General features: G+C 46.6%; 1 protein-coding gene across 4 annotated transcripts in view; it reads right to left on the reverse strand.

The window, feature by feature from the left end:
- The window catches only part of ARHGEF9 (Cdc42 guanine nucleotide exchange factor 9), a 408,379-nt gene that overhangs the window by 53,972 nt on the left and 332,242 nt on the right, over positions 1–22,165 (reverse strand). For all 4 annotated transcript variants that reach the window (XM_054996023.1, XM_054996022.1, XM_054996024.1 and 1 more), the window contains one exon: positions 15,000–15,129. In XM_054996023.1, the coding sequence (XP_054851998.1) occupies positions 15,000–15,129 (130 nt within the window). The remainder of the gene's footprint in view (positions 1–14,999; positions 15,130–22,165) is intronic.

The following is a 22,165-nucleotide window of genomic DNA, read 5'->3' on the forward strand; positions in this document are numbered from 1 at the left end:
GAAGGCGGGGGGGGGGGGAGGCATTGCCACTTGCTCTGCATCTGATCCCAGCTAGGTGAAGGTGAGGGGTGGGTATTGCCACCTGCTCTGCTCCTGGTCCCAGCTCGGTGAAGGTGTGGGGCAGACGTTGCCACTGGCTCTGCGCCTGATCCTGGCCTGGGCTTCCCGCTGTGGCATGCTCTCGGAGGGATGGGCTGCCTCTTTTGGGCTTCCCTCCATGGCAGTGCCCTCTGGAGGTGCACCAGGATAGGAAGTGAGTTGTCTGGAACACAGTTATTCTTTTATATAGTAGGATTTTTACTCACACTGTTGTACTCTCCATTGGATTATAAAAAATATAAATAAAATAAATTTATGAATGAAACACTTATATTTACTTAATTGTATTTGATTATAAGCCACAACATTTATAGGTTTGTGCATTCCTAACTTAGGCTCATCCCGAAGCATGTATTTATGGATCTTCTGATTGTTTGAGGACTATTTTTTACCAGTTCCTTGCTAACTTTATAGCCATTAGCAGCTTCCTGTACATTTTGATAAAAACATCTCCTGAAATAAATGGGGGGACGGGGAAGTGCAAAAGGAATTTGAATGAAATTTCATTTAACCTGTAAGAATCTCTCTTTTATTTAATACTGACCTCCACATTTAACCTTCAAATCACAACATTAATGAAGTAATCTTGAGGGCTAAGCAGGCTATGATACTGAATTGACACAAGATGGAGCTTGAGAATTCTGCCTGTTTTATCATGTTTTATGAAACTGCAGTCTTAGGGGAATATGAGTATCTCCCCAAAGTGGAAATGTGTCGAGCTAGCTGGAGAGCAGAATTGCAGACATTTTGGTAGCTCTGCTCCTGCGCTGCTGATAGAAACTGGACATAAAGACACTAAACATGATAGAGTGGGGCTCTTGTCTCCACTTTGTCTCCTACTTACACTTCTGCCAAGGCTGAGACTGGCTCGACATGAATCCAGACCTTTGAATTCTTCAACCCAGAGGCCACTTGAAGGAACAAGAAACTTGAGCTGGAACTCTGGGGGACTTGAAGTCCACTACCTCTATTGGCCAAACCAAAGAAGAGAGCCAATTTGGTGTACTGGTGAAGAGCACAGGACTCTAATCTGAAGAGCCGGGTTTGATCCCCCACTTCTCCAGCTGAAGCCAGCTGGGTGACCTTGCATCAATCACAGCTGCTTGGAGCTCTCAGCCCCACTCACCTCACAGGGTGTTTTGTTGTGGGGATAATGATAACACACTTTGTAAACCGCTCTGAGTGGGTGTTAAGTCATCCTGAAGGGTGGTATATAAATCAAATGTTATTATTAATGCTATTGGAGCTCTCTCAGCCCCACCCACCTCACAGAGTATTGTTTGGATAATAATAATAGCATACTTTGTAAACTGCTCTGAGTGGATATTAAGTTGGCCTGAAGAGCGGTATATAAATCAAATATTATTATTGTTAATGTTACTGTTATTGTTCAAATTACACACAACACAATCAATAACAAATAAAGATCACATTATCATTGATTGGTCTTACTAAGCTGATGCTACAAGTTTCTACCAGAGACCTAAGTAATATGGACGCTGTTCCAAGTAGTGCTGCCTTTTGCAGCTCTGTAGGTGTTATGTCAGAAAGCTGCAGTTTTTCTATATAAATTGCAAATTTTTTTGAAATAGTTCCCAGTACTCTGATGACCATGGGGACTACTGTTATATTCTTCTTCCATAGTCAGATGGTTTCTAAAGCCAGATCTCTATATTTAATCATTTTTTCTTGTTCTTTTTCTTTGGCATCCTGTCAGACTATGGAATCCCAGTTATCTTGAGTTCGTCTCCCCCTTCTGCAAGAAGCACAAGGTTTCTTGGTTTCAAAAGGTTTATTGGAAGATTATGCTCAGGATACAGGTGTCCACAATCCAAACACTTAAGGTCCTTGGCTGAATGAAAGCTTTGTTGAGAATGACACATGAAATGAAAGTAACAACACTTCAAACACCCATTCCTAGCCTCCCCCCTTAGTCATGTCTGTGAAGGCATGGGAAGACAAGGACGTCAAGGTCTTCGGCTGGAATGGGCTGATAAGAACTCTTCGCTCCCATGGATATATGCGGCCTGGGCACCACCTGGGCCTAGAGGGAGGAAAACTAAACAACTACAGATTATAGCAAAGTAAAATGGCATAACTCTGGGTAGAGAACTGATAAGCAAACTGACACTCTGACATTCTGCCTCCCTTAAGACCCCTCCCCTCACCCTTCAGCCCCTGATTTTTCAGGGTATTTCTTATGGAATTTAGAGAGTAGCTTAGGGGCATTTATATGAGAAGCCTCCACCCACTCACGAACCCCCTCCTCAAAGTCCTTCCACCTGACCAGGTAAACAGTCTTGTTGTGTCTGCGTTTGGAACCCAAGATTTCTTCTACCTCGTAGTGGATTTGGCCGTCTATCACCCTTGGGTGGGGCAGTGGTTTTTCTGGATGCCATTCATCTGGGGGAGGTGCCTTTTTGAGCAGGCTAATGTGAAAGGTAGGGTGGACCTGGCGCAAATTCTTTGGCAATTCCAATTCTACTGTCACATTGTTGATTACTCGTTTAATTGGGAAGGGCCCTAAATACTTTAACCCCAGTTTTTTACTGAATTGCTCTGATCTGAAATTCTTAGTAGAAACATAAACTTTATCTCTGGGGTGTAATTCCCATTGCACCACACGATGGCGATCGGCATACTTTTTGTAGTCTGCTTTTGCTTTGGTCAACGACTTTTGAATTACAATCCATTGCTCTGTGAGGAAGGCCCACCATTCCCCCAAGTCCCCCGAGTGCTTGGATTCTGGCTGCACTTCGAGGGGGACGCCAACCCCTCATACCCATGTACAATTTTAAATGGATTTTCACCTGTGGAACTGTGAACCGAATTGTTATAGGCGTACTCGGCCAGATGAAGAATTTGAGTCCAATTATCTTGTTGAAAATTAATATAACATCTGAGGAATTGCTCTAACATCTGATTAGTTCTTTCCGATTGTCCGTCGCTCTCGGGATGGTAGGCGGAGCTTAATCCTTGTTCAATGCCCGCCACTTGCAAAAGTTCCCACCAGAAGTTGGCAACAAATTGGGACACGTCCTTCCTGATGCTGGGCCACCAGAACTGTCTTTGTACTAAATGCAATGTTTTTAGGTATCCGAAATGGCTGGCGGTCCGGGCGTCGTGGCATTGTTGCAGCACTTCTCTCCTTAAGCTAGCTGGGATGTATAACTTGTCTCCCTTAACCCATTCTCCAGCAGCCGTTTGTGTCATTTTCCCTGTGGGTGCTCGCTCCCCCTCCTTTTCCACTTCGCTTTTCACTTTAGCTCTCCACCCCTTGAGACTATTTTGCTTCTTTGTTGTTTGGCTACGTGTAGTAACCACACCTCCCAATTGGCTGGGGGAAAACACTGTGTCAATAGTCTCCTCCCTTTTGCTCTGATGCTGGGGCATGCGCGAGAGAGCATCCACCAGGAAGTTGGATTTGCCTGGCAAGAAGTTCATGGTGAAATTAAACTTTGAGAAGAACGCAGCCCAGCGGAGTTGTTTAGCATTGAGACGCCGGGGCGTGCAGAGTGCCTCTAGGTTTTTGTGATCAGTCCACACCTGAAATGGATGCCGTGCTCCCTCCAGCCAGTGACGCCAGGTGGTGAGAGCCATTTTCACAGCAAACGCTTCTTTTCCCCACGCACTCCAATTGTGTTCTGCCTCCGTAAATTTCCTGTATAGGTATGCGCATGGCTGCACCTTGTTATCGTCCCCTTTCTGCATGAGGACCCCTCCAATGTCTGAGTCACTGGCATCTACTTGCACTATGAAAGCTCTGTTTTCATCGGGATGCTGTAGGACTGGCTCTGTGGTAAAATGATCCTTCAGTGTTTCGAATGCTAACTGACAGTTTGGCCCCCATCCAAGCTTAGCCATCGGCTTAGTGGCTTGCTCCCCCTTCCCTTTTGTTTTCAGCAAGTCCGTTAAAGGGAAGACAATTTGGGCGAAACCTTCAATGAATTGTCTGTAAAAATTAGCAAAGCCCAGGAACGATTGTAATTGTTTTCGGGTGGTGGGCGCTTGCCAGTTCTGCACAGCTTTAACTTTAGCAGGATCCATTTTTAATCCTTGCCCCGAGATACGATGGCCTAGATAATCCAATTCTTTCTTATGAAATTCACACTTGGATAGTTTGATTAGGAGCTCATGGCGCATTAGGGCAGCCAACACCTTCTGGACCAATTTTACACGCGCGTCATTATTTTCTGAATAAATTAACACATCATCTAGGTAAACAAAACTCCCTTGTATAAAAATTCATGCAGAACTTCATTGATCATTGTCATGTAAACCGAAGGGGCCCCTTTTAATCCAAATGGCATTACGAGATATTCATATTGGCCCAAGGGGGTATTGAACGCGGTCTTCCAGTCATCCCCTTCCCTTATTCTGACATGAAAATAAGCATCTTTGAGGTCCAATTTTGAAAAAATCTTACCCTGCGGCACCACACTAAGCAAGTCTCGAATCAAAGGAATCAGATAGGCATTGGTCAAAGATACAGCACTGATGCCCCGAAAGTCCGTACAAACCCTGAGCCCCCCGTCCTTTTTCTTCACAAACAGAACAGGGGCTGCATGTAGGGAGCTGGCAAGTCAGATGAAGCCTCTCTCCAGATTCTTATCTATGAACTTTCTGAGCTCTTATCTCTCTGCCGGGCTCATGGTATATAAATTCCCTTTGGGGAGCCTTTCACTCGGGATCAATTCAATGGCACAGTCTATATTCCGAAGAGGCTATCTGCCTCCTCTTCATTAAAGGCTTGAGCCATGTCTAGGTATTCTAGAGGAATAAGATTTAGCTCCTCTGTAGATAAAAGGGCAACCTCCAAATTCGCTGGGGCCTCCCCGCCCCATTCCAATCTCCAATGGTGTTTCTGGCAATATTCTCAATTGAAGACAATTATTCCTTTAGCCCAATTGATATAGGGGTTGTGGTCCCAAAGCGATCTACTTCCCAGGATGAGTGGATACTTGGCTGCTTGGCTTACAATGTATGAGCGACTTTCCCAATGCTTGCCCATCCCCGTGGGCGCTCACTCTGTCTCTAAAATGGCTGGATTCATGTTAGAGCCGTCCATTTGCTCAAAAAAAAATTGGGACTTTCAGCTCATGGGTTTCCAATCCCAGACCATTCACTAACGCTGGTGCAATAATGTCCCAGGAACACCCTGAGTCAATTAAAGCTTGCACTCGGACATGGGTCCCTCTTTTCGGGTTCACTAGCGTAACTGGAATAAACAATATGGCCCCTCTTTCTCTCACCTCCTCCGGGGTGGTCTTCTCTTCGATCTGTCATTGGGGCCTCCTCACGACAGATCCATCTCGTTTCCCGACGGCGGGCTGGCGGTTTCAGGATCCTGAAGCTGGGCGTCAAACTCCATCAATACTTCCTCATCTTCTAATCCCGTCTCCGGACGCCCCCTCTTAGTCGCTCCTCGACCTCTGTTGGCTCGTGGGGCCGGGCCAGGATGAGATGGTGGCGGTGGCTGAGCTTGCGCCCGGAGAGGGCATTGCACTGCGAAATGCCCGCTACTTCCACATTGGAGACATAGACCCTGTCTCCAGCGTGTTTCTCTGGCCCCCCTTGCCACAGGGGTACCCCGACCCCCTCTTGGAGCTGGTGGGGCTCTTCAGGTTCCCGTGGCTTGCTGTTGTTCAACTAGCCGGGCAACTTGGGTGCGGTTCACACGCTAGTTGTATCCACCCCAGGAGCATTGGGTGGGGGGTCATCCTGCATCAGGGCTCTATTGAGCAGCCTGGGATTCATCCCGTTACGGAACAGTACCACTTTTGTTCCCTTTTCGTGATGCGGGCACTTCGCGGCCAGCTGGCGAAATTTGGCAGCATAGTCCCTCACTGATTGAGATCCCTGTCGCAAGGTTTGGAGCTCTGTGCGGGCCCTCTCCCCTTCCAGCGGGTCTTCATACTGGGCTCTCAGCACGGCGATGAAGGCTTGCAAACTTACCAATTCGAGGCACCCCGAATAATAAAGAGTCACATACCATTCAGCTGCGATGCCTTCTAGGTGGGCTGCTAAATGCATCACTAGGCTTTCTTCGTTTGGTAAAAGGTAGCTCCACTGGTTAAAGAATTGTAGTGCCTGAACTACAAAAAATCCCAATTTACGTGGGTCCCCATCAAAAGTTGCTTCGAGTTTAATCCATCCCATAGGTAACTCGGCCCCACTGCCGGCCATCGCGTCTGAGGCTTGGAATGGTTGCAAGGGCAGCATTTGCGGTGCGGGACCCCTCGGCCGAGGCTGTGGTTGTGGGAACGGCACTCTTGCCCCAGGCATGGGTCTCAACGGGACCCCTTGTCCTCTGGGAAGCAGTTGCAGACGGAACGGGGCTTGTGGTTGACCCGGAGGTCCGGCTCCTCTGGGAACTGGCTGCGGCTGTGGCTGAGGCGGCGGTGGCAGTGGGCCTTGCGGCTGAGGAGCACCCCCCCTGGGGCAGTGGGTCTTGGTCCTGCTGGCGCAGCTGGTCCAACCGGAACTATAGGGCCGGCTGGTACTACAGGGCCGGCTGGAGGTACCACTGGCCCCCCTGGTGCTGGTTTGGCCGGCGTGGGCCCCCCCAGGTGTGGCGGGGCCAGCGGGCCCTGGTGGTGGTGGTAAAGGAATTGGCAGCCCCTGGGCCGGCGGGGCAGGTGGATGCATACGAACTCTAGGAGCCAGTAATGCAAGGAGTGGCCGGGGTCCTGGTTGGGCTGGGCCTCCAGGTTGAACTGACCCAACTGTGGGGCCAGGCCTCTGCTGGGCCAGCAGTCCCGTACCACCTCCTGGTGTTGCACCCGACTCCCCGGCCTGCGCTAAGTCCTCTCCCATCGCCTCCATCTGCTCCTCCAGAGCTTGGTAGCGATTCTCTGCCTGGTCACTGGGTTCTGGTTCGGCCTCTTCCTCTTGGGTTTGTTGGAGCAGGCTCTCCTCCCAGGCTCGCTGGCGGTGGTCAGCCCTCTCCGCCGCCTCCTCCAAGAATCCGGCCCCGCATGTTTGGGGCCCCGAGGCAGCAGCTGTCCCTGAGTTGGGTGGGCCCGACATCTCTGAGGCAGGCACTGGCGACCCAGCCTTTGACCATTCCTGTCACAGCCAGTATTCCGTACTGCAACACTTGGGCTTGATCCTGCAGATTAGACCAGTGCCCCTCTCCCGCCGGGATTCCAGTCTCGCTCTCCCAGGTTCCGGCTGAACCTACATCGGCATAGTCCCAGCTCATTAACTCCGTGCACGGTGTATTCCAGTCCGGGAGACTGCCAGTCTCCTCCGGTGGATTCCACTCCACAAGACAACCCGCTTCCTCATCCCAGTGGTACCAGGGCTTAGTGCTGACTCTGGTTGGCCCCGCTGAGAGCATGGAAAGTCGGCCAGTTTCCCAAGCTTGGCCTCTAGTTGGCCCCAGGTCCTCTGACACCGGGGCTAGGTTTGGGTCGATCATGAAGCGTGAAAACATGGTGCCGGTACGCCTCTCCCTAGTGTCCTGGGGTCTTGAACCCCACTGCCACGGCGTTGGCAACAACGTCAACATGCTAAAGCCTCGTCCCATGCTGACTCTCGGCCGGGCACCTCCACCGCTCACTCGCACCTGAACGATCCCACCGTCAGGCAAGGTAGCTGGCCCCGCACCCTCCGTGCCAGGATCAGACGGGTCTGTCGGAGTAGATCCGGTATCCATCCTTCCCGGGTGAGGGGTCGGGGGAGTAAGGAGATTCTCAACAAAATGTCAGACTATGGAATCCCAGTTATCTTGAGTTCGTCTCCCCCTTCTGCAAGAAGCACAAGGTTTCTTGGTTTCAAAGGGTTTATTGGAAGATTATGCTCAGGATACAGGTGTCCACAATCCAAAGGCTTGAGGCCCTTGGCTGAACGAAAGCTTTGTTGAGAATGACACATGAAATGAAAGTAACAACACTTCAAACACCCATTCCCAGCCTCCCCCCTTAGTCCTGTCTGTGAAGGCATGGGAAGACAGGGATGTCAAGGTCTTCGGCCGGAAGGGGCTGATAAGAACTCTTCGCTCCCATGGATATATGCGGTCTGGGCACCACCTGGGCCTAGAGGGAGGAAAACTAAACAACTACAGATTATAGCAAAGTAAAATGGCGTAACTCTGGCTAGAGAACTGACAAGCAAACTGACACTCTGACACATCCCTTGGAATTGCAATATCTATTATCCAAACTTTTCAATTTTCCACAACTGATATGTCTGGTTTATTCAAAGTGTCGATCAGTTTGTATTCTAAAAACCAACAAGATCTTGACTTGATCTTTTTCTAGCACCTTTTCCACCTGATGTTCCCATGAATTCTTTGATACAGGCAAGTTATACTTTTTACACAATGACCAGGGAATGCTCTGGAAAATTGTTCTGGAAGCTCTAGAATCTGCCCATGTGATTCTTTCCTCCTTCGGCCCCGCAGGCTCTGCAGAGGACGTTTAGCTGCTTTGAGTTCATTCTGCTTTTTTCATTCGTGAGTGAGAGAGAGAGAGAGAGAGAGAGAGAGAGAGAGAGAGAGAGAGAGCATAGCTGCTGGGGTCGGCTTTGTAGAGGAGGCTTTAGCTGCTTTGAGTTCATTCTGCTTTTTTCATTCATGAGTGAGTGAGAGAGAGAGAGAGACAGCGAGTACAAGCAGAGTGGCTGGGGTTGGCTTTGGAGAGGAGGCTTTAGCTGCTTTGTGTTCATTCTGCTTTCCATTTCATTCAGGGGTTTCTGTGTATGCGTGTGCTGCTTTGAATTCATGTTTTATTTTCATTGGGGGAGTGGGTGGGTGGGGCTGTGTGTGTATGTGTGCTGCTTTGAATTTATTCTGCTTTCTTTTAATGGGGGTGGGTGAGGATGTGTGTGTGTGTGTGTGTGTGTGTGTGTGTGTTTGTGTTGCTTTCAGTCTTTTGTTGACTGAAGTTGACATTGTTATGGTTCCCACAGCTTCTGAAAGCAGATTGGTCCTGTGTTAGTTAAATATATCAGTTATGGTTATTTGTATTAGTTAAAATATCAGTTATGGTTATTCCAGTTTTGTGCTAGGAATGGATAGCTGTGTCCAAGTCACAGAAGGCTTTCATCAATATATTCATAGGTGTTCTTATGTCTCGATAGCTATAACTCAAATGGTTCTCCCCACCCTTCGCTGATTAACATCACTGAAATTACGGTGGACATATTGGTGTTAAGGAAGTTTTTATGAATATTGTTTGTGTGGGACATTGGAATATTTATGAGCATTTCACAATATCACAACAGCTTAGCCATTGGTAAGGTAGAGTTGGCAGGCAACAAAAAAAAAGCCATTTTAAATTAAGCATAAATCTAATGCAGCTAAAGTTGAGTGTCTAATTTTGAATTGCTCCAGTAAAGCAAAACCCTCCCTGAAAATTTGAAAATTCAATAATCATTAGCAGTATTCAGACCCACCAGAAAAATACAACAGATGCTACGATCAGCAAAAGACAGTAGAGACCCGCTCACCTCTGTAGGAGTATACCGCATACCCTGCAGCTGTGGACAAGTTTACATCGGGACCACACAGCGTAGCATCCAGACAAGAATAAAAGAACATGAAAGACACTGCAGACTTGGCCATCCGGAAAAATCAGCAGTGGTTGAACATAGCCTAATTCAAACAGGACACAGTATCCTATTCCAGGACACTAAAATACTGGACAACACTTCCAACTACTTCATCAGATCGCACAGGGAAGCCATTGAAATTCATAAGCATAAGCACAATTTCAACAGGAAAGAAGAGACCTTAAGAATGAATAGAGCATGGTTTCCAGTCCTGAAAAACACCAGGCTAACAAAATACTCTATACCCGACAATAGCCCTGCAGAGAAGATTAGCATATCAAGCACCAATCCATATGCAAAAGAACCTCCTCAGGATACAGTGAAGCCTCCCTCCATTAGCATTCCACACCCTGGGAAACTCGTACAGGATGACCCAGCCCAACCCTACCTTCCCGAGTAGATATAAATTACCTGCCAACTTCTTTTCCACACTGTGACACAGAGATCTCTGTCTTTTGGTGCTACACCTCTGAAGATGCCAGTCACAGCTGCTGGCGAAACGTCAGGAACTACAATGCCAAGACCATGGCTATACAGCCTGGAAAATCCACAACAACCATCGTTCTCCGGCCGTGAAAGCCTTCGACAATAAATTTGTTTCAGTTGTTTTTAATATGTTCTCTGTTTTCACAGCCTGAAGTAATTTTTCTGTATGTCTGATGTAATCATTCAGACCTCTCTTTTCTTCTTCCACTATCTGATGTATGTGTAACAGTCCTTTTCCACCGAATTTTCATGGTGGTTGTTGTTATTTGAATTATCCGAAACACAATCAACAATAAGCAGAGGTCACATGTTATTATTGATTGTCCTTGCTAAGCTGATACAAGTTTCCACTGGAGACCTATCAACCAGATATCGGCGTAATATGTACGCTGTTCCAAGTAGTGCCATCTTTTGCAGTTCTGTAGGTGTTATGACAGAAAGCTGCAGTTTTTCCATATGAATTGCAAAGTTTTTTAAAATGATTCCAAATGCCCCGATGACAATGGGGACTACTGTTGCATTCTTCTTCCACAGTTTGGTGGTTTTTTTATTGCCAGATCTCTATATTTAATCATTTTTTCTTGTTCTTTTTATTCGACTCTGGCATCCCCAGGAATTGCAATGTCGATTATCCAGACTTTTCGATTTTCCATGACTGTTATGACTGGTGTATTATGTTCAAGGTGCCGATCAGTTTGAATTCTAAAATCCCACAAAATCTTGACTTGATCATTTTCTAGCACCTTTTCCACCTGATGTTCCCATGAATTCTTTGATACTGGCAAGTTATACTTTTTACACAATGACCAATGAATCAGCTTTGCATCCCCGACATGTATAGCTTTGTAGTCCGTCTGTGCAATTTTGCTGCATTTACAAATAAGGTGGGACACAGTTTCATCTTTTTCCTGGCAAAGTCGGCATTTTGGATTTTCACTGATTTTCTGAATGTTGCCTTTCATAACATTCATTTGCAATATTTGTTCTTGTGCTGCAAAGATCAGACCTTCAGTTTCTTTCTTGATTGTACCCATCTTCAACCATGCCCAAGTTAGGCTGTTGTCATGTTTTCCTTCAATATTTTTTAGATGTTGCCCAAGTAAGGGTTTGTTCTTCCAGCCATTTAATCTATTCTCAAACTGTTTCTTCTTGTATTCAGCCTTTGTTTCGGTTGTTTTTAATATGTTCTCTGTTTTCACAGCCTGAAGTAATTTTTCTGTACTTCTACTGATGTAATCATTCAGGCCTCCCTTTTCTTCTTCCACTACCTGATGTAACAGTCCTCTTCCACCAATTTTCCACCAACAGCCTGTCAACATAACTTTTTGGGTGTAAAGAGTGATGCATGTTCATTAGTTTTCACATCTGATCCAATTGTTCTAAAACGCTTTGTGTCTAATCTATTATTCCAGCTGGATATCTGATCACTGGAACCTCTCATGTATTTATGCCCTTGATTGTATTTCCACCATTTAATTTTGACTTCAGAATTTTTTGTACTCTCTTGATATATTCTTTCTGAATCAGTTCTTTTACTTTCACATGCAGGATGTTATCTAATTCTAATATCCCAAGCTATTTATAATTTTCATTGTTTGATAATGATTTCATAATGTCACCATTTTTAAGTTCTATTCCATCATTTTTTTTTTACTTTCCCCGCTGCATGGAGAGTACTGCACATTTGTCTAAGCCAAATTTCATTTGAATATCATCACTGTACATTTTCACTGTATTAAGCAATGATTCAAGTTCAATGGGACTCTTTGCATACAATTTCAAATCATTGATGTACAGGAGATGGTTTATTTTCCCAGATCAGAAATATAATAGCCCATTTTTGTTTTCTCTAGGACCATTGTCAAGGGGATTAATGAGATGTTGAATAATAAAGGCGACAAGGAGTCCCCTTGAAATATACCCTACTGGTAGCAACACTACCACCAGCACAGTTCGCAGCCTCATTGGAACACACAAGCCCCACCACCACTGCAAGATGGCACCCTTGGTGGGGTTTATTACTACTACTACTCTTACTACTACTACTCCTACTACTATTATTACTATTACTATTATCTGAAACACAAACATGCAAAGCCTTAATTAAATAAACAAGGTCATTTATACTAGGGGCATCCAAACTCTTTGGTCCCAAGGCTAGACTGAAATAAGTATGGGGAATCTGCCATTTCTTTATCACATATTTCCCATCTGCTCTAGGATCTGTAAAGGGGGACAAAGCCTCCCCTTTCTAGGAAGTGTCTGAGACATGTGTAGCTCTGGCTCCACATCACTCCTTGTTTATATTTAGGAACGCACCCTTGTTTAACTCTGGGAATGCTGCTGGACACACGGAGCTGACATGAGCACTCAGCACCTGAATGTTCAGTCTTCTGATCAATGCCATTCCACCACATCAGGTTGACTAATCCATGTCAGAGGTATTACGGTCACAAATGCAACACAGTATAAATACAGTGTTCTCTGAATGGCCATTATGCTGGGAACTACCTCCTCTTTATAACATTACAGGAAAATCCAATGTTGCTTCTAATAGTGCAGTCTCCTTACAGATCATGAAAATTAATGCTGAAAGAAATCTCTCAGAGAAAGAGTTGGCTAGTGGCCATGGCTTGCTAAGAATGAATGCCTCAAGGGACTAATGGTGGCAGAACAGAAACAGAACTCTCATCGATCCAAGGCAGAGGTCACCTTGGCCTTCCACCCACTTGTGAACACAGAGCATCTCAAAGCTGATCTGTTCTTAATTTGAGTTTATTTACAGTGAAAAGAATTTTACAAATAAGTCACATTGGTTCACTGCAAGTAAAGCCAGGAAGGCACACCTGATGATCTTCCACCCCAGCCACTGCTTCCTCACACACGCAATAATCCATCTCCACGGTCAGCCTGGCTGGAGTGGAGGGGGGGGGGTTGCTCTCAAATGACGCACCTGTCCCTCATGACTAGTAGTCTTAAAATTCAAGGCAGCGGGGAGGGGGAGCTACTCTGATAAAACCACCTATAAAAAATGGACTGATTTCTTTTCCTGTTCTTTCCTCTTTTGGATTTGCTAGACAGTAGTAAGCATTTTTTCTCCCTCTCCACAGTGGTTTCTTGGATCCCAGTCAATGGCATTATATTTCCATAGTGGGCTGTAGAGAAGAACTGAGAACAAGTCCCTGCCTATGTTGAGAGTGTTGGCTCTACTTCAAAGGAATCTACATCATACATATATAAATGAACACATTTTATAAATATATATATATTTTTACTCGCCCCTCCCCAAAAAATCTTGTAGGGGCTTTACAAGAAAACAAGAAACATGTGGGTGTCTATTTTCAACCCCACTATTGTTTAGGACATCTTGAGTACTAGAGCTGTTCCCTTCTGGATCAAGTAAATGACTGCAAATCAACAGCTTCATAAAAGAAAGAATAAAATACAGGGTTTGTTTTTGTAACTGATATGCAAGAGAAAAACGAAGCTTCATTCGTGGATTCTAGTAGTCATAGCCCTGATGAAGAGCCAATGGGGTTAAAACTCACAGAGATTTATTCTGTATTAACAAAGCACGCTCTGCATCCTGTTCTGCATTTTCTTTTTGCATGACAAGCTGATTTTTGCAGTTTCCCACCTTCTCTACTTTATTTTCATTCCAGAGCGTCATGCTCAGTCTCTTTAATTTGGCTCTTAGAAGCAACACAGGTTTTTGAAGGCCTTGCTGGGCAGGATAGAATCTGCACTATTTTCAACTAATTTCTGAAACAAAACTAACCTCAGACAACATGTGCGTTTCTTTCCAGTGCCATATGCTGCCTTCTAGTTCCTCTAGCTGTTTCTGCTTTTCAGTGCTTTTTTTGGTCACCTTCTTTACCCTCACTCACTGTCTGTGACCTCATTTGCCATCATCATCATCATCATCATCATCATCATCATCATCATCATCATCATCATCATCATCATCATCGCATTTATATACCATTCTTCTAGACAGATTCATGCCCCCCTCACACCGGTGAACAAAGTCAGTGTTATTGTTATCCCCACAAGACAGCTGGGAAGCTTGGCTGAGAGGAGTGGCTTATCCAAGGCCACCTGCTAGCTCATGGTAGTGGTGGGGTTTGAACCAGCAGAGTTCTGATTTTCAACCCAACCACTTCACCACTTTGCTACAGCAGCTCAAAACTGGAGCTGAGAGGAGTGGTTTACCCAAGGCCACCCACTGCACTCGTGGCAGGAGTGGGATTCGAACCAGCAGAGTGTTGATTTGCAATACAACCACTTAACCACTATGCTACAGCAGTTTGATTGGCTGAGGCTATTTGCATTATTTTGTAGACAAATATTCTTGACCATAATGATCTCATTACATCAAAAATTAACATAAGAATTAGTCTTGAGTCAAACAAGGCTTGAAACGTTTCAGACATAAATATGGATCTTTTTGCTATTATCATACAACAGGTATGCCTGTCTCCATGGTTCAAGCAGAGATCTTCCAAAGCTGAGATCCACTGATGGGAGATGCCTGGAAGTGAATCAGGAATCTGGTAAATGCAATCTCTCCTTCAAATATCTGAAGAAGTGAGCTGTGACTCACAAAAGCTCTGACCAAAATAAAAATTATTTGTCTTTAAGGTGCCGCTGGACTGTTTTATTCTGCTACAACAGACTAACATGGCCACCCCTTTGCAATCCAATGAATTTTACCATTGACCCATGAGGGGCCCTGTGCAATTTTTTTTTAAAGTTCATTGTCAAGAAAATGAGAGGCACAATCTGACTGGAAGTACCATATTAAAGAAGTGTGTGTGGGGTGTGTGTGTGTGAGAGAGAGTCTACAGTGTGCAACGTACCTCCCAATCCAGAACCGAGGCCTGCCACTGAGCGATCTTGTCAATGTTTTCTAGCCTTCTTTTTCTCTCGTTAATCTGCTGAGTCACATTCCTCATGACTGCGAGTGCTGCAGCCACATATCTGTAGTCGCTGGGGGGAAAAGGCAGGATGTAAGATCACATGTGATAGGCAATGGAGATGGTGGCAGATATGTAGAGCGTTCTTTGCTCTGATTGGTTACAAACACTGGTTGGTTACAAACGCACACCCCAGCATTTGTGCTGACCATCTGTCATGGATGTTCCTCCATTTTCACCAGATAGTCATTTTGCTATAGAAGACTCGTTCAAAAAAAGGAGTTTTCTTCTATGCTAGAACAATATTGGCCAACATCCCTCCCAGTACAAAATTATATAGAGCAATGCAGTGTGCAAACTGGGTGATTGTGAGAATGGCTGGAAGCAGCTGTGGTCACAGTGATGGGGGAAAGGACTTCTCTGATGTTGGGCATTCCGGGCAGCTGCATGAGCCGCAACAGCCTAGTTGCACAAGGGAAAACACGTGTGTGCGCGTGAGGTGAAGATCAAAGTACTTCTCATGTAAGCCACCTCTCAGTGAACGAATGTTACAGCTCGTTGACTAAGCCCACAAGTCCTTACTCACATCTCCCCACAGCCACCATGATCTAACATTAGTCAAAGCTACACAGTGTAAGGGTAACAGGGCTGTTCTAAGAATTACAGAGACTATGTAAGTGAAATGTTTTGGTTCTTAAAATGAGCTGTATAAAAGTAACAGATATTTGATTTACTTAAAATTCTTATCTCCTGCCTTTGAACCAAGACTGAAGATAAGCCACAGCTACTGAGTTCCGAAGATTTTCAGGAATGACAAAAAGTCTTGCCTTTGTAATAGCTTTTCAACTCTCCTTTTGAAAATGTTTGTTTATGTTGCCCTTGTAGTTTTCTCACTTCTGTCCTCAGTCAAGGAAGTCAATCCACGAAACGTCTGCTGCGCAGTCTGACCAAGTTTGCACCCCTCCCCGTTATCTCCCAGTGATTGCAGAGACTAGCCCTGCCACGGAAAGCACTCCCCGTTACATAGCTAAACGGAAACGAGAATAAGCAAACAATGAACTTGTGAAAGTGCTTGCCTCTTTTGCGCAGATGTGCTACACACTTCCCTGTTGCCTGTCCTTACTTCAGAAGACATCCCCTGGCTCCTGAACAGAATCATCTATCAATCTGAAGTCTCAGGGATTAGATTAACAAATTCAAATGCACAATGAGTAACTGTTCTGGCAGTTCTGAAGACATCAGGACAGAATCCAGCGGGACCAAATGTGTTGTGACCGGTCGGGTTGCGGTCACGGAAGGATTCAAAAAGTGCCACCCCCAGTACTCACTCTTGCTGCAGATTAAGACAAAGCCATACCTTCTGCCTCCTGGATGTGTGTGAGTGTAGTAGAACTGACTGGAAATCACCTCCTGTCAGGACTGGCCAGCTTTGAAAAAGTGATGCTGGAATCAATCTTATTGATTCCCACCTTATGCTTTACTTTCCATTCCGAGAGACCTTAATGTGTACTTCAGCTGGGAAGACAGGCAGTGCTGCCTGCCACCGTGTCACTAGAATTCATGATTGACTTGTGGCTTGCTACTGACTGTGGTCTGATCAGACAAATGCAGAATGTTGCTGAGCAAAGGCTCGCTTGTTCCCCGTTCTTGCTTCCTCAAAAGCAGGAAGTCCCCAGAACAGTGACAGAAGGAGAGGACCCTTAAGGCTTCAGGGCTGCATCCAGATGTTGCAACAAAATGGGACAGGAACACATCTCGGAAGTCTTTGTACTCTCCCTCCTCCCCTTGCGGGTGCCTTGGAAACTGGAATTTCTCCTTCTCAACAAACCAGTCTATAGTGATATTTGAATGGGATAAGATGACAAATGACGGCCTACTTTCCTGCCTACCAACATTGGTCTAATCCTGGTTTGGCATCCTGACTGATAGGCAAAAGAGTAAAATACAGGTTGTTTTATTCACCTGGGATGCCATGACATACATTGGTCTGTTACGACCCAGGGACTCAAGGAGTACTCAAGCTTCAATCTGCACACGACAGGAGAGTGGATGAGGTCAAGAACATCCTAATTTTCTTTCTATAATGGCAAACCATGATTTCCTGGTATGTCTGAACACAGACATTGATTTAGTAAGAATTGTTTACCAATAGCAAAATTGAGCAGGCTGCTAGGGGAGTGCTCAAGCTCCCAAATTAGCTATATAAAGCAGGGTCAGTTACTCCCAAAGCTGGCAGCTGCAGCCATTTTTGAAATCCTGTGCCTCTTTTTTACAAATGCAAAATGTCTTTGCTGGTTTTATTCCAGTGCCTAGCTAATTATCCCCTCTTCTGGACTGGGATCTCTGGGTCTAAATAAACATGTAAACAACATCAAGGAGAGAATGTAATTTGGTGGAGATGCAAGATGGGTTCTTAATACCCCTCCACTTCTCCTCTCCACTCCCATAAGTCATTTTTCCCTCCCATCTGCAGCCAACATGTGTTTGGGAAGTCTGGCTGGGGGGAGCCGTATCATAGAGAAGTGCATAGTAGAGAAGTAGTGAATGAAGAAATGGTAAATCACCTCTGCCTGGGTTCTAATCTCCAACTTCCCTGAGAAAAGTGGGTCACGAGAAGAGGCACAGAAACTACCAAACAATCTGGGCCTTGGCCAGATGTTGACGGGGCACCATTTATTTTGGCAACCAGATGCCTTGTCTTGGCCATGATGGTTGGGACAATGAGTTATTGCACTGTTGTCAAAATGATAAGAAAGGAGAAAGGTCAGGACTGTGTGATGCCCTCTGACAGGTGTGTAAAACAGAGCATGTGATGTAGTTGAGGATAACTCCCTCAAGCCTCTGCTAGGAGAACCCACTTCACAGCATAAATATGATCACAAGAGTTTCTAACCTCCACCCCTTTGGAGAGAAGATACAACCATTCGGGTGGCTGCTCCTGGATAATTCTTAACAGCTGGGAAGGTTGGAGTGAATCATTGCCAGCTCAGGCCTACTTCAGGATAAGCCAGTCCCATAAACGTCTTCCTCCCCATCTCTTCTCCCCTACAAAGCACGTTTCCCACTGTCACGTCAATGTCGGGTCTTCCACTAAACATCTGGTGTGTCCTATGGAGAGTTTCCTTTGCATTGCAATGCAAATATATATGATGAATTCCACCACTTCTTTACATAGTGATGGTTGTGGATCACAGGTCATCAGCCCTCACGACTGGTGCGAGACAGCCCAGATAGGCCCCAGTTTCGAGGATCCTGTCATGGGCAAAGCTTCAAGGAAGAAAAGCATCCCAGGGGTGCCTTCACATGGAAATATTTTAACTTTAACAAGCTAAAAGTTTACACTCCATGATCCTAAGGCTGGGCCTAGAAGTTACAGAGGACACGTGACTGCTTCTCTCTCTCTCCTGTAATGTCTAGCAACATGTGACACAGCCTCATCATGCTCCAAGTTTCATCTGTTAGGACTCCATCCCAGAGGAGGTCTTATTTAGAGGCCATCAGAACACGGCCAGACGGTCCCCGTTCAGGAACACAGTGTATGAGCCTTAGCAAATAAACCCTGTTCCTGGGTTCCTGGGTTTATCCAGGAATAAGGTTGGATATCAGAACACAACTGAACTATGAACTTCAGTCTGAGGGCCAAGCTAGATGTGATGCCAGGCATCACAGGTTTATACCTGTGTCAGCTCATGCCATTTTTATTAACGTGTAGTTTTTTAAGAAGATGGGTAGCCATGTTAGTCTGTTTGTAGCAGTAGAAAGGAGCAAGAGTCCAGTACCATCTATAACACTAACAAAATTTGTGGTAGGGTATGAGCTTTCATGAGCCACAGCTCACTTCTTCAGATACAGCCAAGAGAGAGACAGTTTTTTAACACCGAGCTGCAAGGCCCCATCAAGAACAGGCGCACCGTGAGGCAGCCCTTGGTGTGCGGGCTCCCTGGCTGGCCAGCTCACATGAAGGCCTGGCAAAGCCAGGCAAGAACAGGAAGGAGACAGCAATGGCGGGGCTGCACAGATTTGCCTGCTGGGTTACTTTATTTCTCCTGCAAAAGGAGGCAAGAAAAAAAAGAGGGGGGGGGGGTAGTTTATTGAAACTGACTCAGTGACATTAAAAAGGAAAGATGGAGGAGGTAGGCAAATCCAGTCTGAGATGCTGAGAAATCCCTCTTTGGGCAGCAATCCTATGCACGCTTACCTAGGAGTAAGCCCCATTGAAGACTGAGAGTGGCTCTCCCACCCACTCCTGAGAAACCTCCGGCCTCCACTGCACTCCTCTTCCCTGGGCATCGTGTTCTTTAAGGGCACTGGGAAACCTTACAGGGGAGGGGGGACACACACATGACCCCCATTTCCCGCCTGTCCCGCTGCATACATTCTCCCTTCCACCTATTTCTAATCTGTGAGCCTTTAAGAGGGTTTTCACTTCAATGGGTGATTGATGGCTGTTCTTCCACCATGGCTGCGGTGCTTCTGGCAAATGCCAATTGCAGCCCAGGGTGCTGGTGGGGCGTCTCTCTCATCAGCAGTGGTGCCCGGGCTGCCTCACTTTACCCTGCACCGAAGACAAAGCTTTGATGCCTTTGGGCTTACTTCAGGCTGTTTAACAGCCAGGGGTGGAAGAGGAGCTGGATGGATGCAATGTCCTCTTCCTCAGGAGGAAGATAGCCACCCAGTCAGTGGAGCCAGAAGACAGCAGAAAGAAGTGGACTCACCAGCCAGGTCTCCATCTTTCGCCTGCAAAGGGAGGTGTGACGGGTTGGCACAAGAGGCCACGCTGGAGGGGCAAGGCAGAGACAGCGGGACGGGAGCTTCAAAAGGAAGATGTGCCGCCCAGATGGGGATGGGTGTTGGAGAAGAGAGTGGTGGAAGTGGAGAGCAAGAGAGAGAGAGACACAGGACAGAGCATGAAGCTGAGGGGCAGAGCCAAATCCACTGCAAGCAGCCCGGCTCAGAGACGAGGCAGCAGGGATGGAGGTCCGGTCTTAGAGAGCCAGTAAGAGGGGAGCAGGAATGCTCCATGCAGAGCCTAGACAGGCAACCCAGGACTCCTCATCCTGAATGATGCTACAGCCTACCCGCTGGATAAGGCGTCCGGCATTGACCTCAGGAGGAGCACAGCTGATGGGAGCACAGGAAATCCTAGAGGCCAGGAAGCCCCAGTTAGGCCAGGGATGAGCTGTAAGGCTGCAGCCTGCTGTTAAGGGGGCTGCACCTACTCTGAGGCCACTGGGCAAGCATCACAGGAGGTAAGAGCAGGACGTGGAGGCAAAGGGAAGAGGAGCAATCTCTCTCCTCCCCCCTGCGTGTCACTCTGGGGCAAGGTGGTGAGGCCATGCCTCTGGGCGAGCTGGCTGGCCAGTAACCCTGCTTGTTTAGGGCTGCCTCACTGAGCACCTGTTCTGGACGGGGCCTCATGGATTGGTGCTAAAAACAATTAAAAATAGTGTCAGCTGACACGAGTCTAAACCCATGCCAGGTATCACATGCAGCTCAGCCCCGAGTGGGGAGTGCGATCCCCTAGAACACAGGCTGTGAACCAATTCCAGGAATTGCTTTATCACCGGCCGACACTTGCTGCATCTCAGCTGAATTGAACTTTAGTTGGTTTGTCCCATCACTGATTCCAGTCATTCATTTTCATAATCTAATCCTAGAGCCTCCCTAGAATTAGATGAAAAGGAGAGAAAGAGTTGGGTATCACCAGCATGTGGATGACACTTTACTCCCAAATCTATGATGACTTCACCATGTCATATAGAGGTTGGACAATATAGGAGAAAAAAGAATGATGGATCCTTATGTGATCCACATGCCAGAAATAAAGAGGCTGAGGCATCCAGCATGCCAGACTCATGCAGGAGGGGAACTCTCTGTCTTAGTTTGTGTTAGTCCTGGACAGCTCCCTGCTACACACCTCCAGCCCCTCCACCCAGGGTATACTCCAGCCTGGTTTGATCTCAGAGCCAAGCTACAAGTCATGCCTGACACAGGTTGGACACTTGTCAGCTTCCCTCAAGTTTTGATGGGAAATGTAGGCGCCCTGGTTTTACAGCTTGGCTCTCCATTACCGCTGCAAGACCAGGATGCCTACATTTCCCATCAAAACTTGAGGGAAGCTGACAAGTGTCCAACCTGTGTCAGGCGTCACTTGTAGCTTGGCTCTTAGTTGCCTACTGGAGACCCTGGACCTTTTCCATTGGTTTTCCAGGCAGAGAACGGCACCCTAGTACTTCATTCAGCAATCTCCTCTCCAGGAAAGATCATAAACACTGTAAAATGCTGCCTCGCAAATGCAACCCAGCCAGGTGGTCCAAAACGAGTGGTTCTGTTGGGAGAGCCAACAGAAATGCACTTCCCCAGACCATCCATAGTGAAAGATGGGCATGCCTCATCTATTCAAAACCAGGCTGGAAACCAAATTTATAATGATCCCTATGGTCCATTTTATCTAAGAAACTCTGGCATTAAGATGCAGCCACGTATTTAAGCAACTGATTTAAATATAGACTGGCCATTAATTATCTAGACTTGCCCATGGTTAATAAATATGGGGGCTTCTCAATGCCACCATAACTCTACTTCCATTAGCATTGACAAGCAGCACAACGGGGCTCAGAATCCTTAAAAGTAACCCAAATCTGTTTCAGACACTCATAATTTGAGAGCTGATAGGGAAGACTTTATGACAAAACTAGGGTTGCCTGCTGAGGGCGAGGGATCCGTTACTCCCATCTCCGCTTACCTGGCCAGCAAGGGGGGAACGCGCCTCCTGGTGTGTGCTCTTGCCCACTGCAGCAGCCTGTTTTGGGTTGGAATTGGCCAGATTCAGCCCGAAACGGGCTGCTGCGGAGCACAGGAGTGCCCCCGCGCTCTGCAGAGACTGGATTTGGGCTGGATTCAGCCCCCTGTGGAGCACGGGAGTGCTCCAAGGGCAGCACGCAACCCGTGCAATGTTGTCACTTCCTGGAAGTGATGTCATCACATGAGCTGGGAGTGTGACCACACAGAGTGCGCACGTCAGGAACAAGAGGCAAGGGCCTCCAACCTCCCGCCTGGGGGGTTGGCACACCTGGCAACCCTAGACAAATCTATGCTGATTCTTCTCC

Source organism: Eublepharis macularius, chromosome 13, assembly GCF_028583425.1.
Source record: "Eublepharis macularius isolate TG4126 chromosome 13, MPM_Emac_v1.0, whole genome shotgun sequence".
NCBI lineage: Eukaryota > Metazoa > Chordata > Lepidosauria > Squamata > Eublepharidae > Eublepharis > Eublepharis macularius.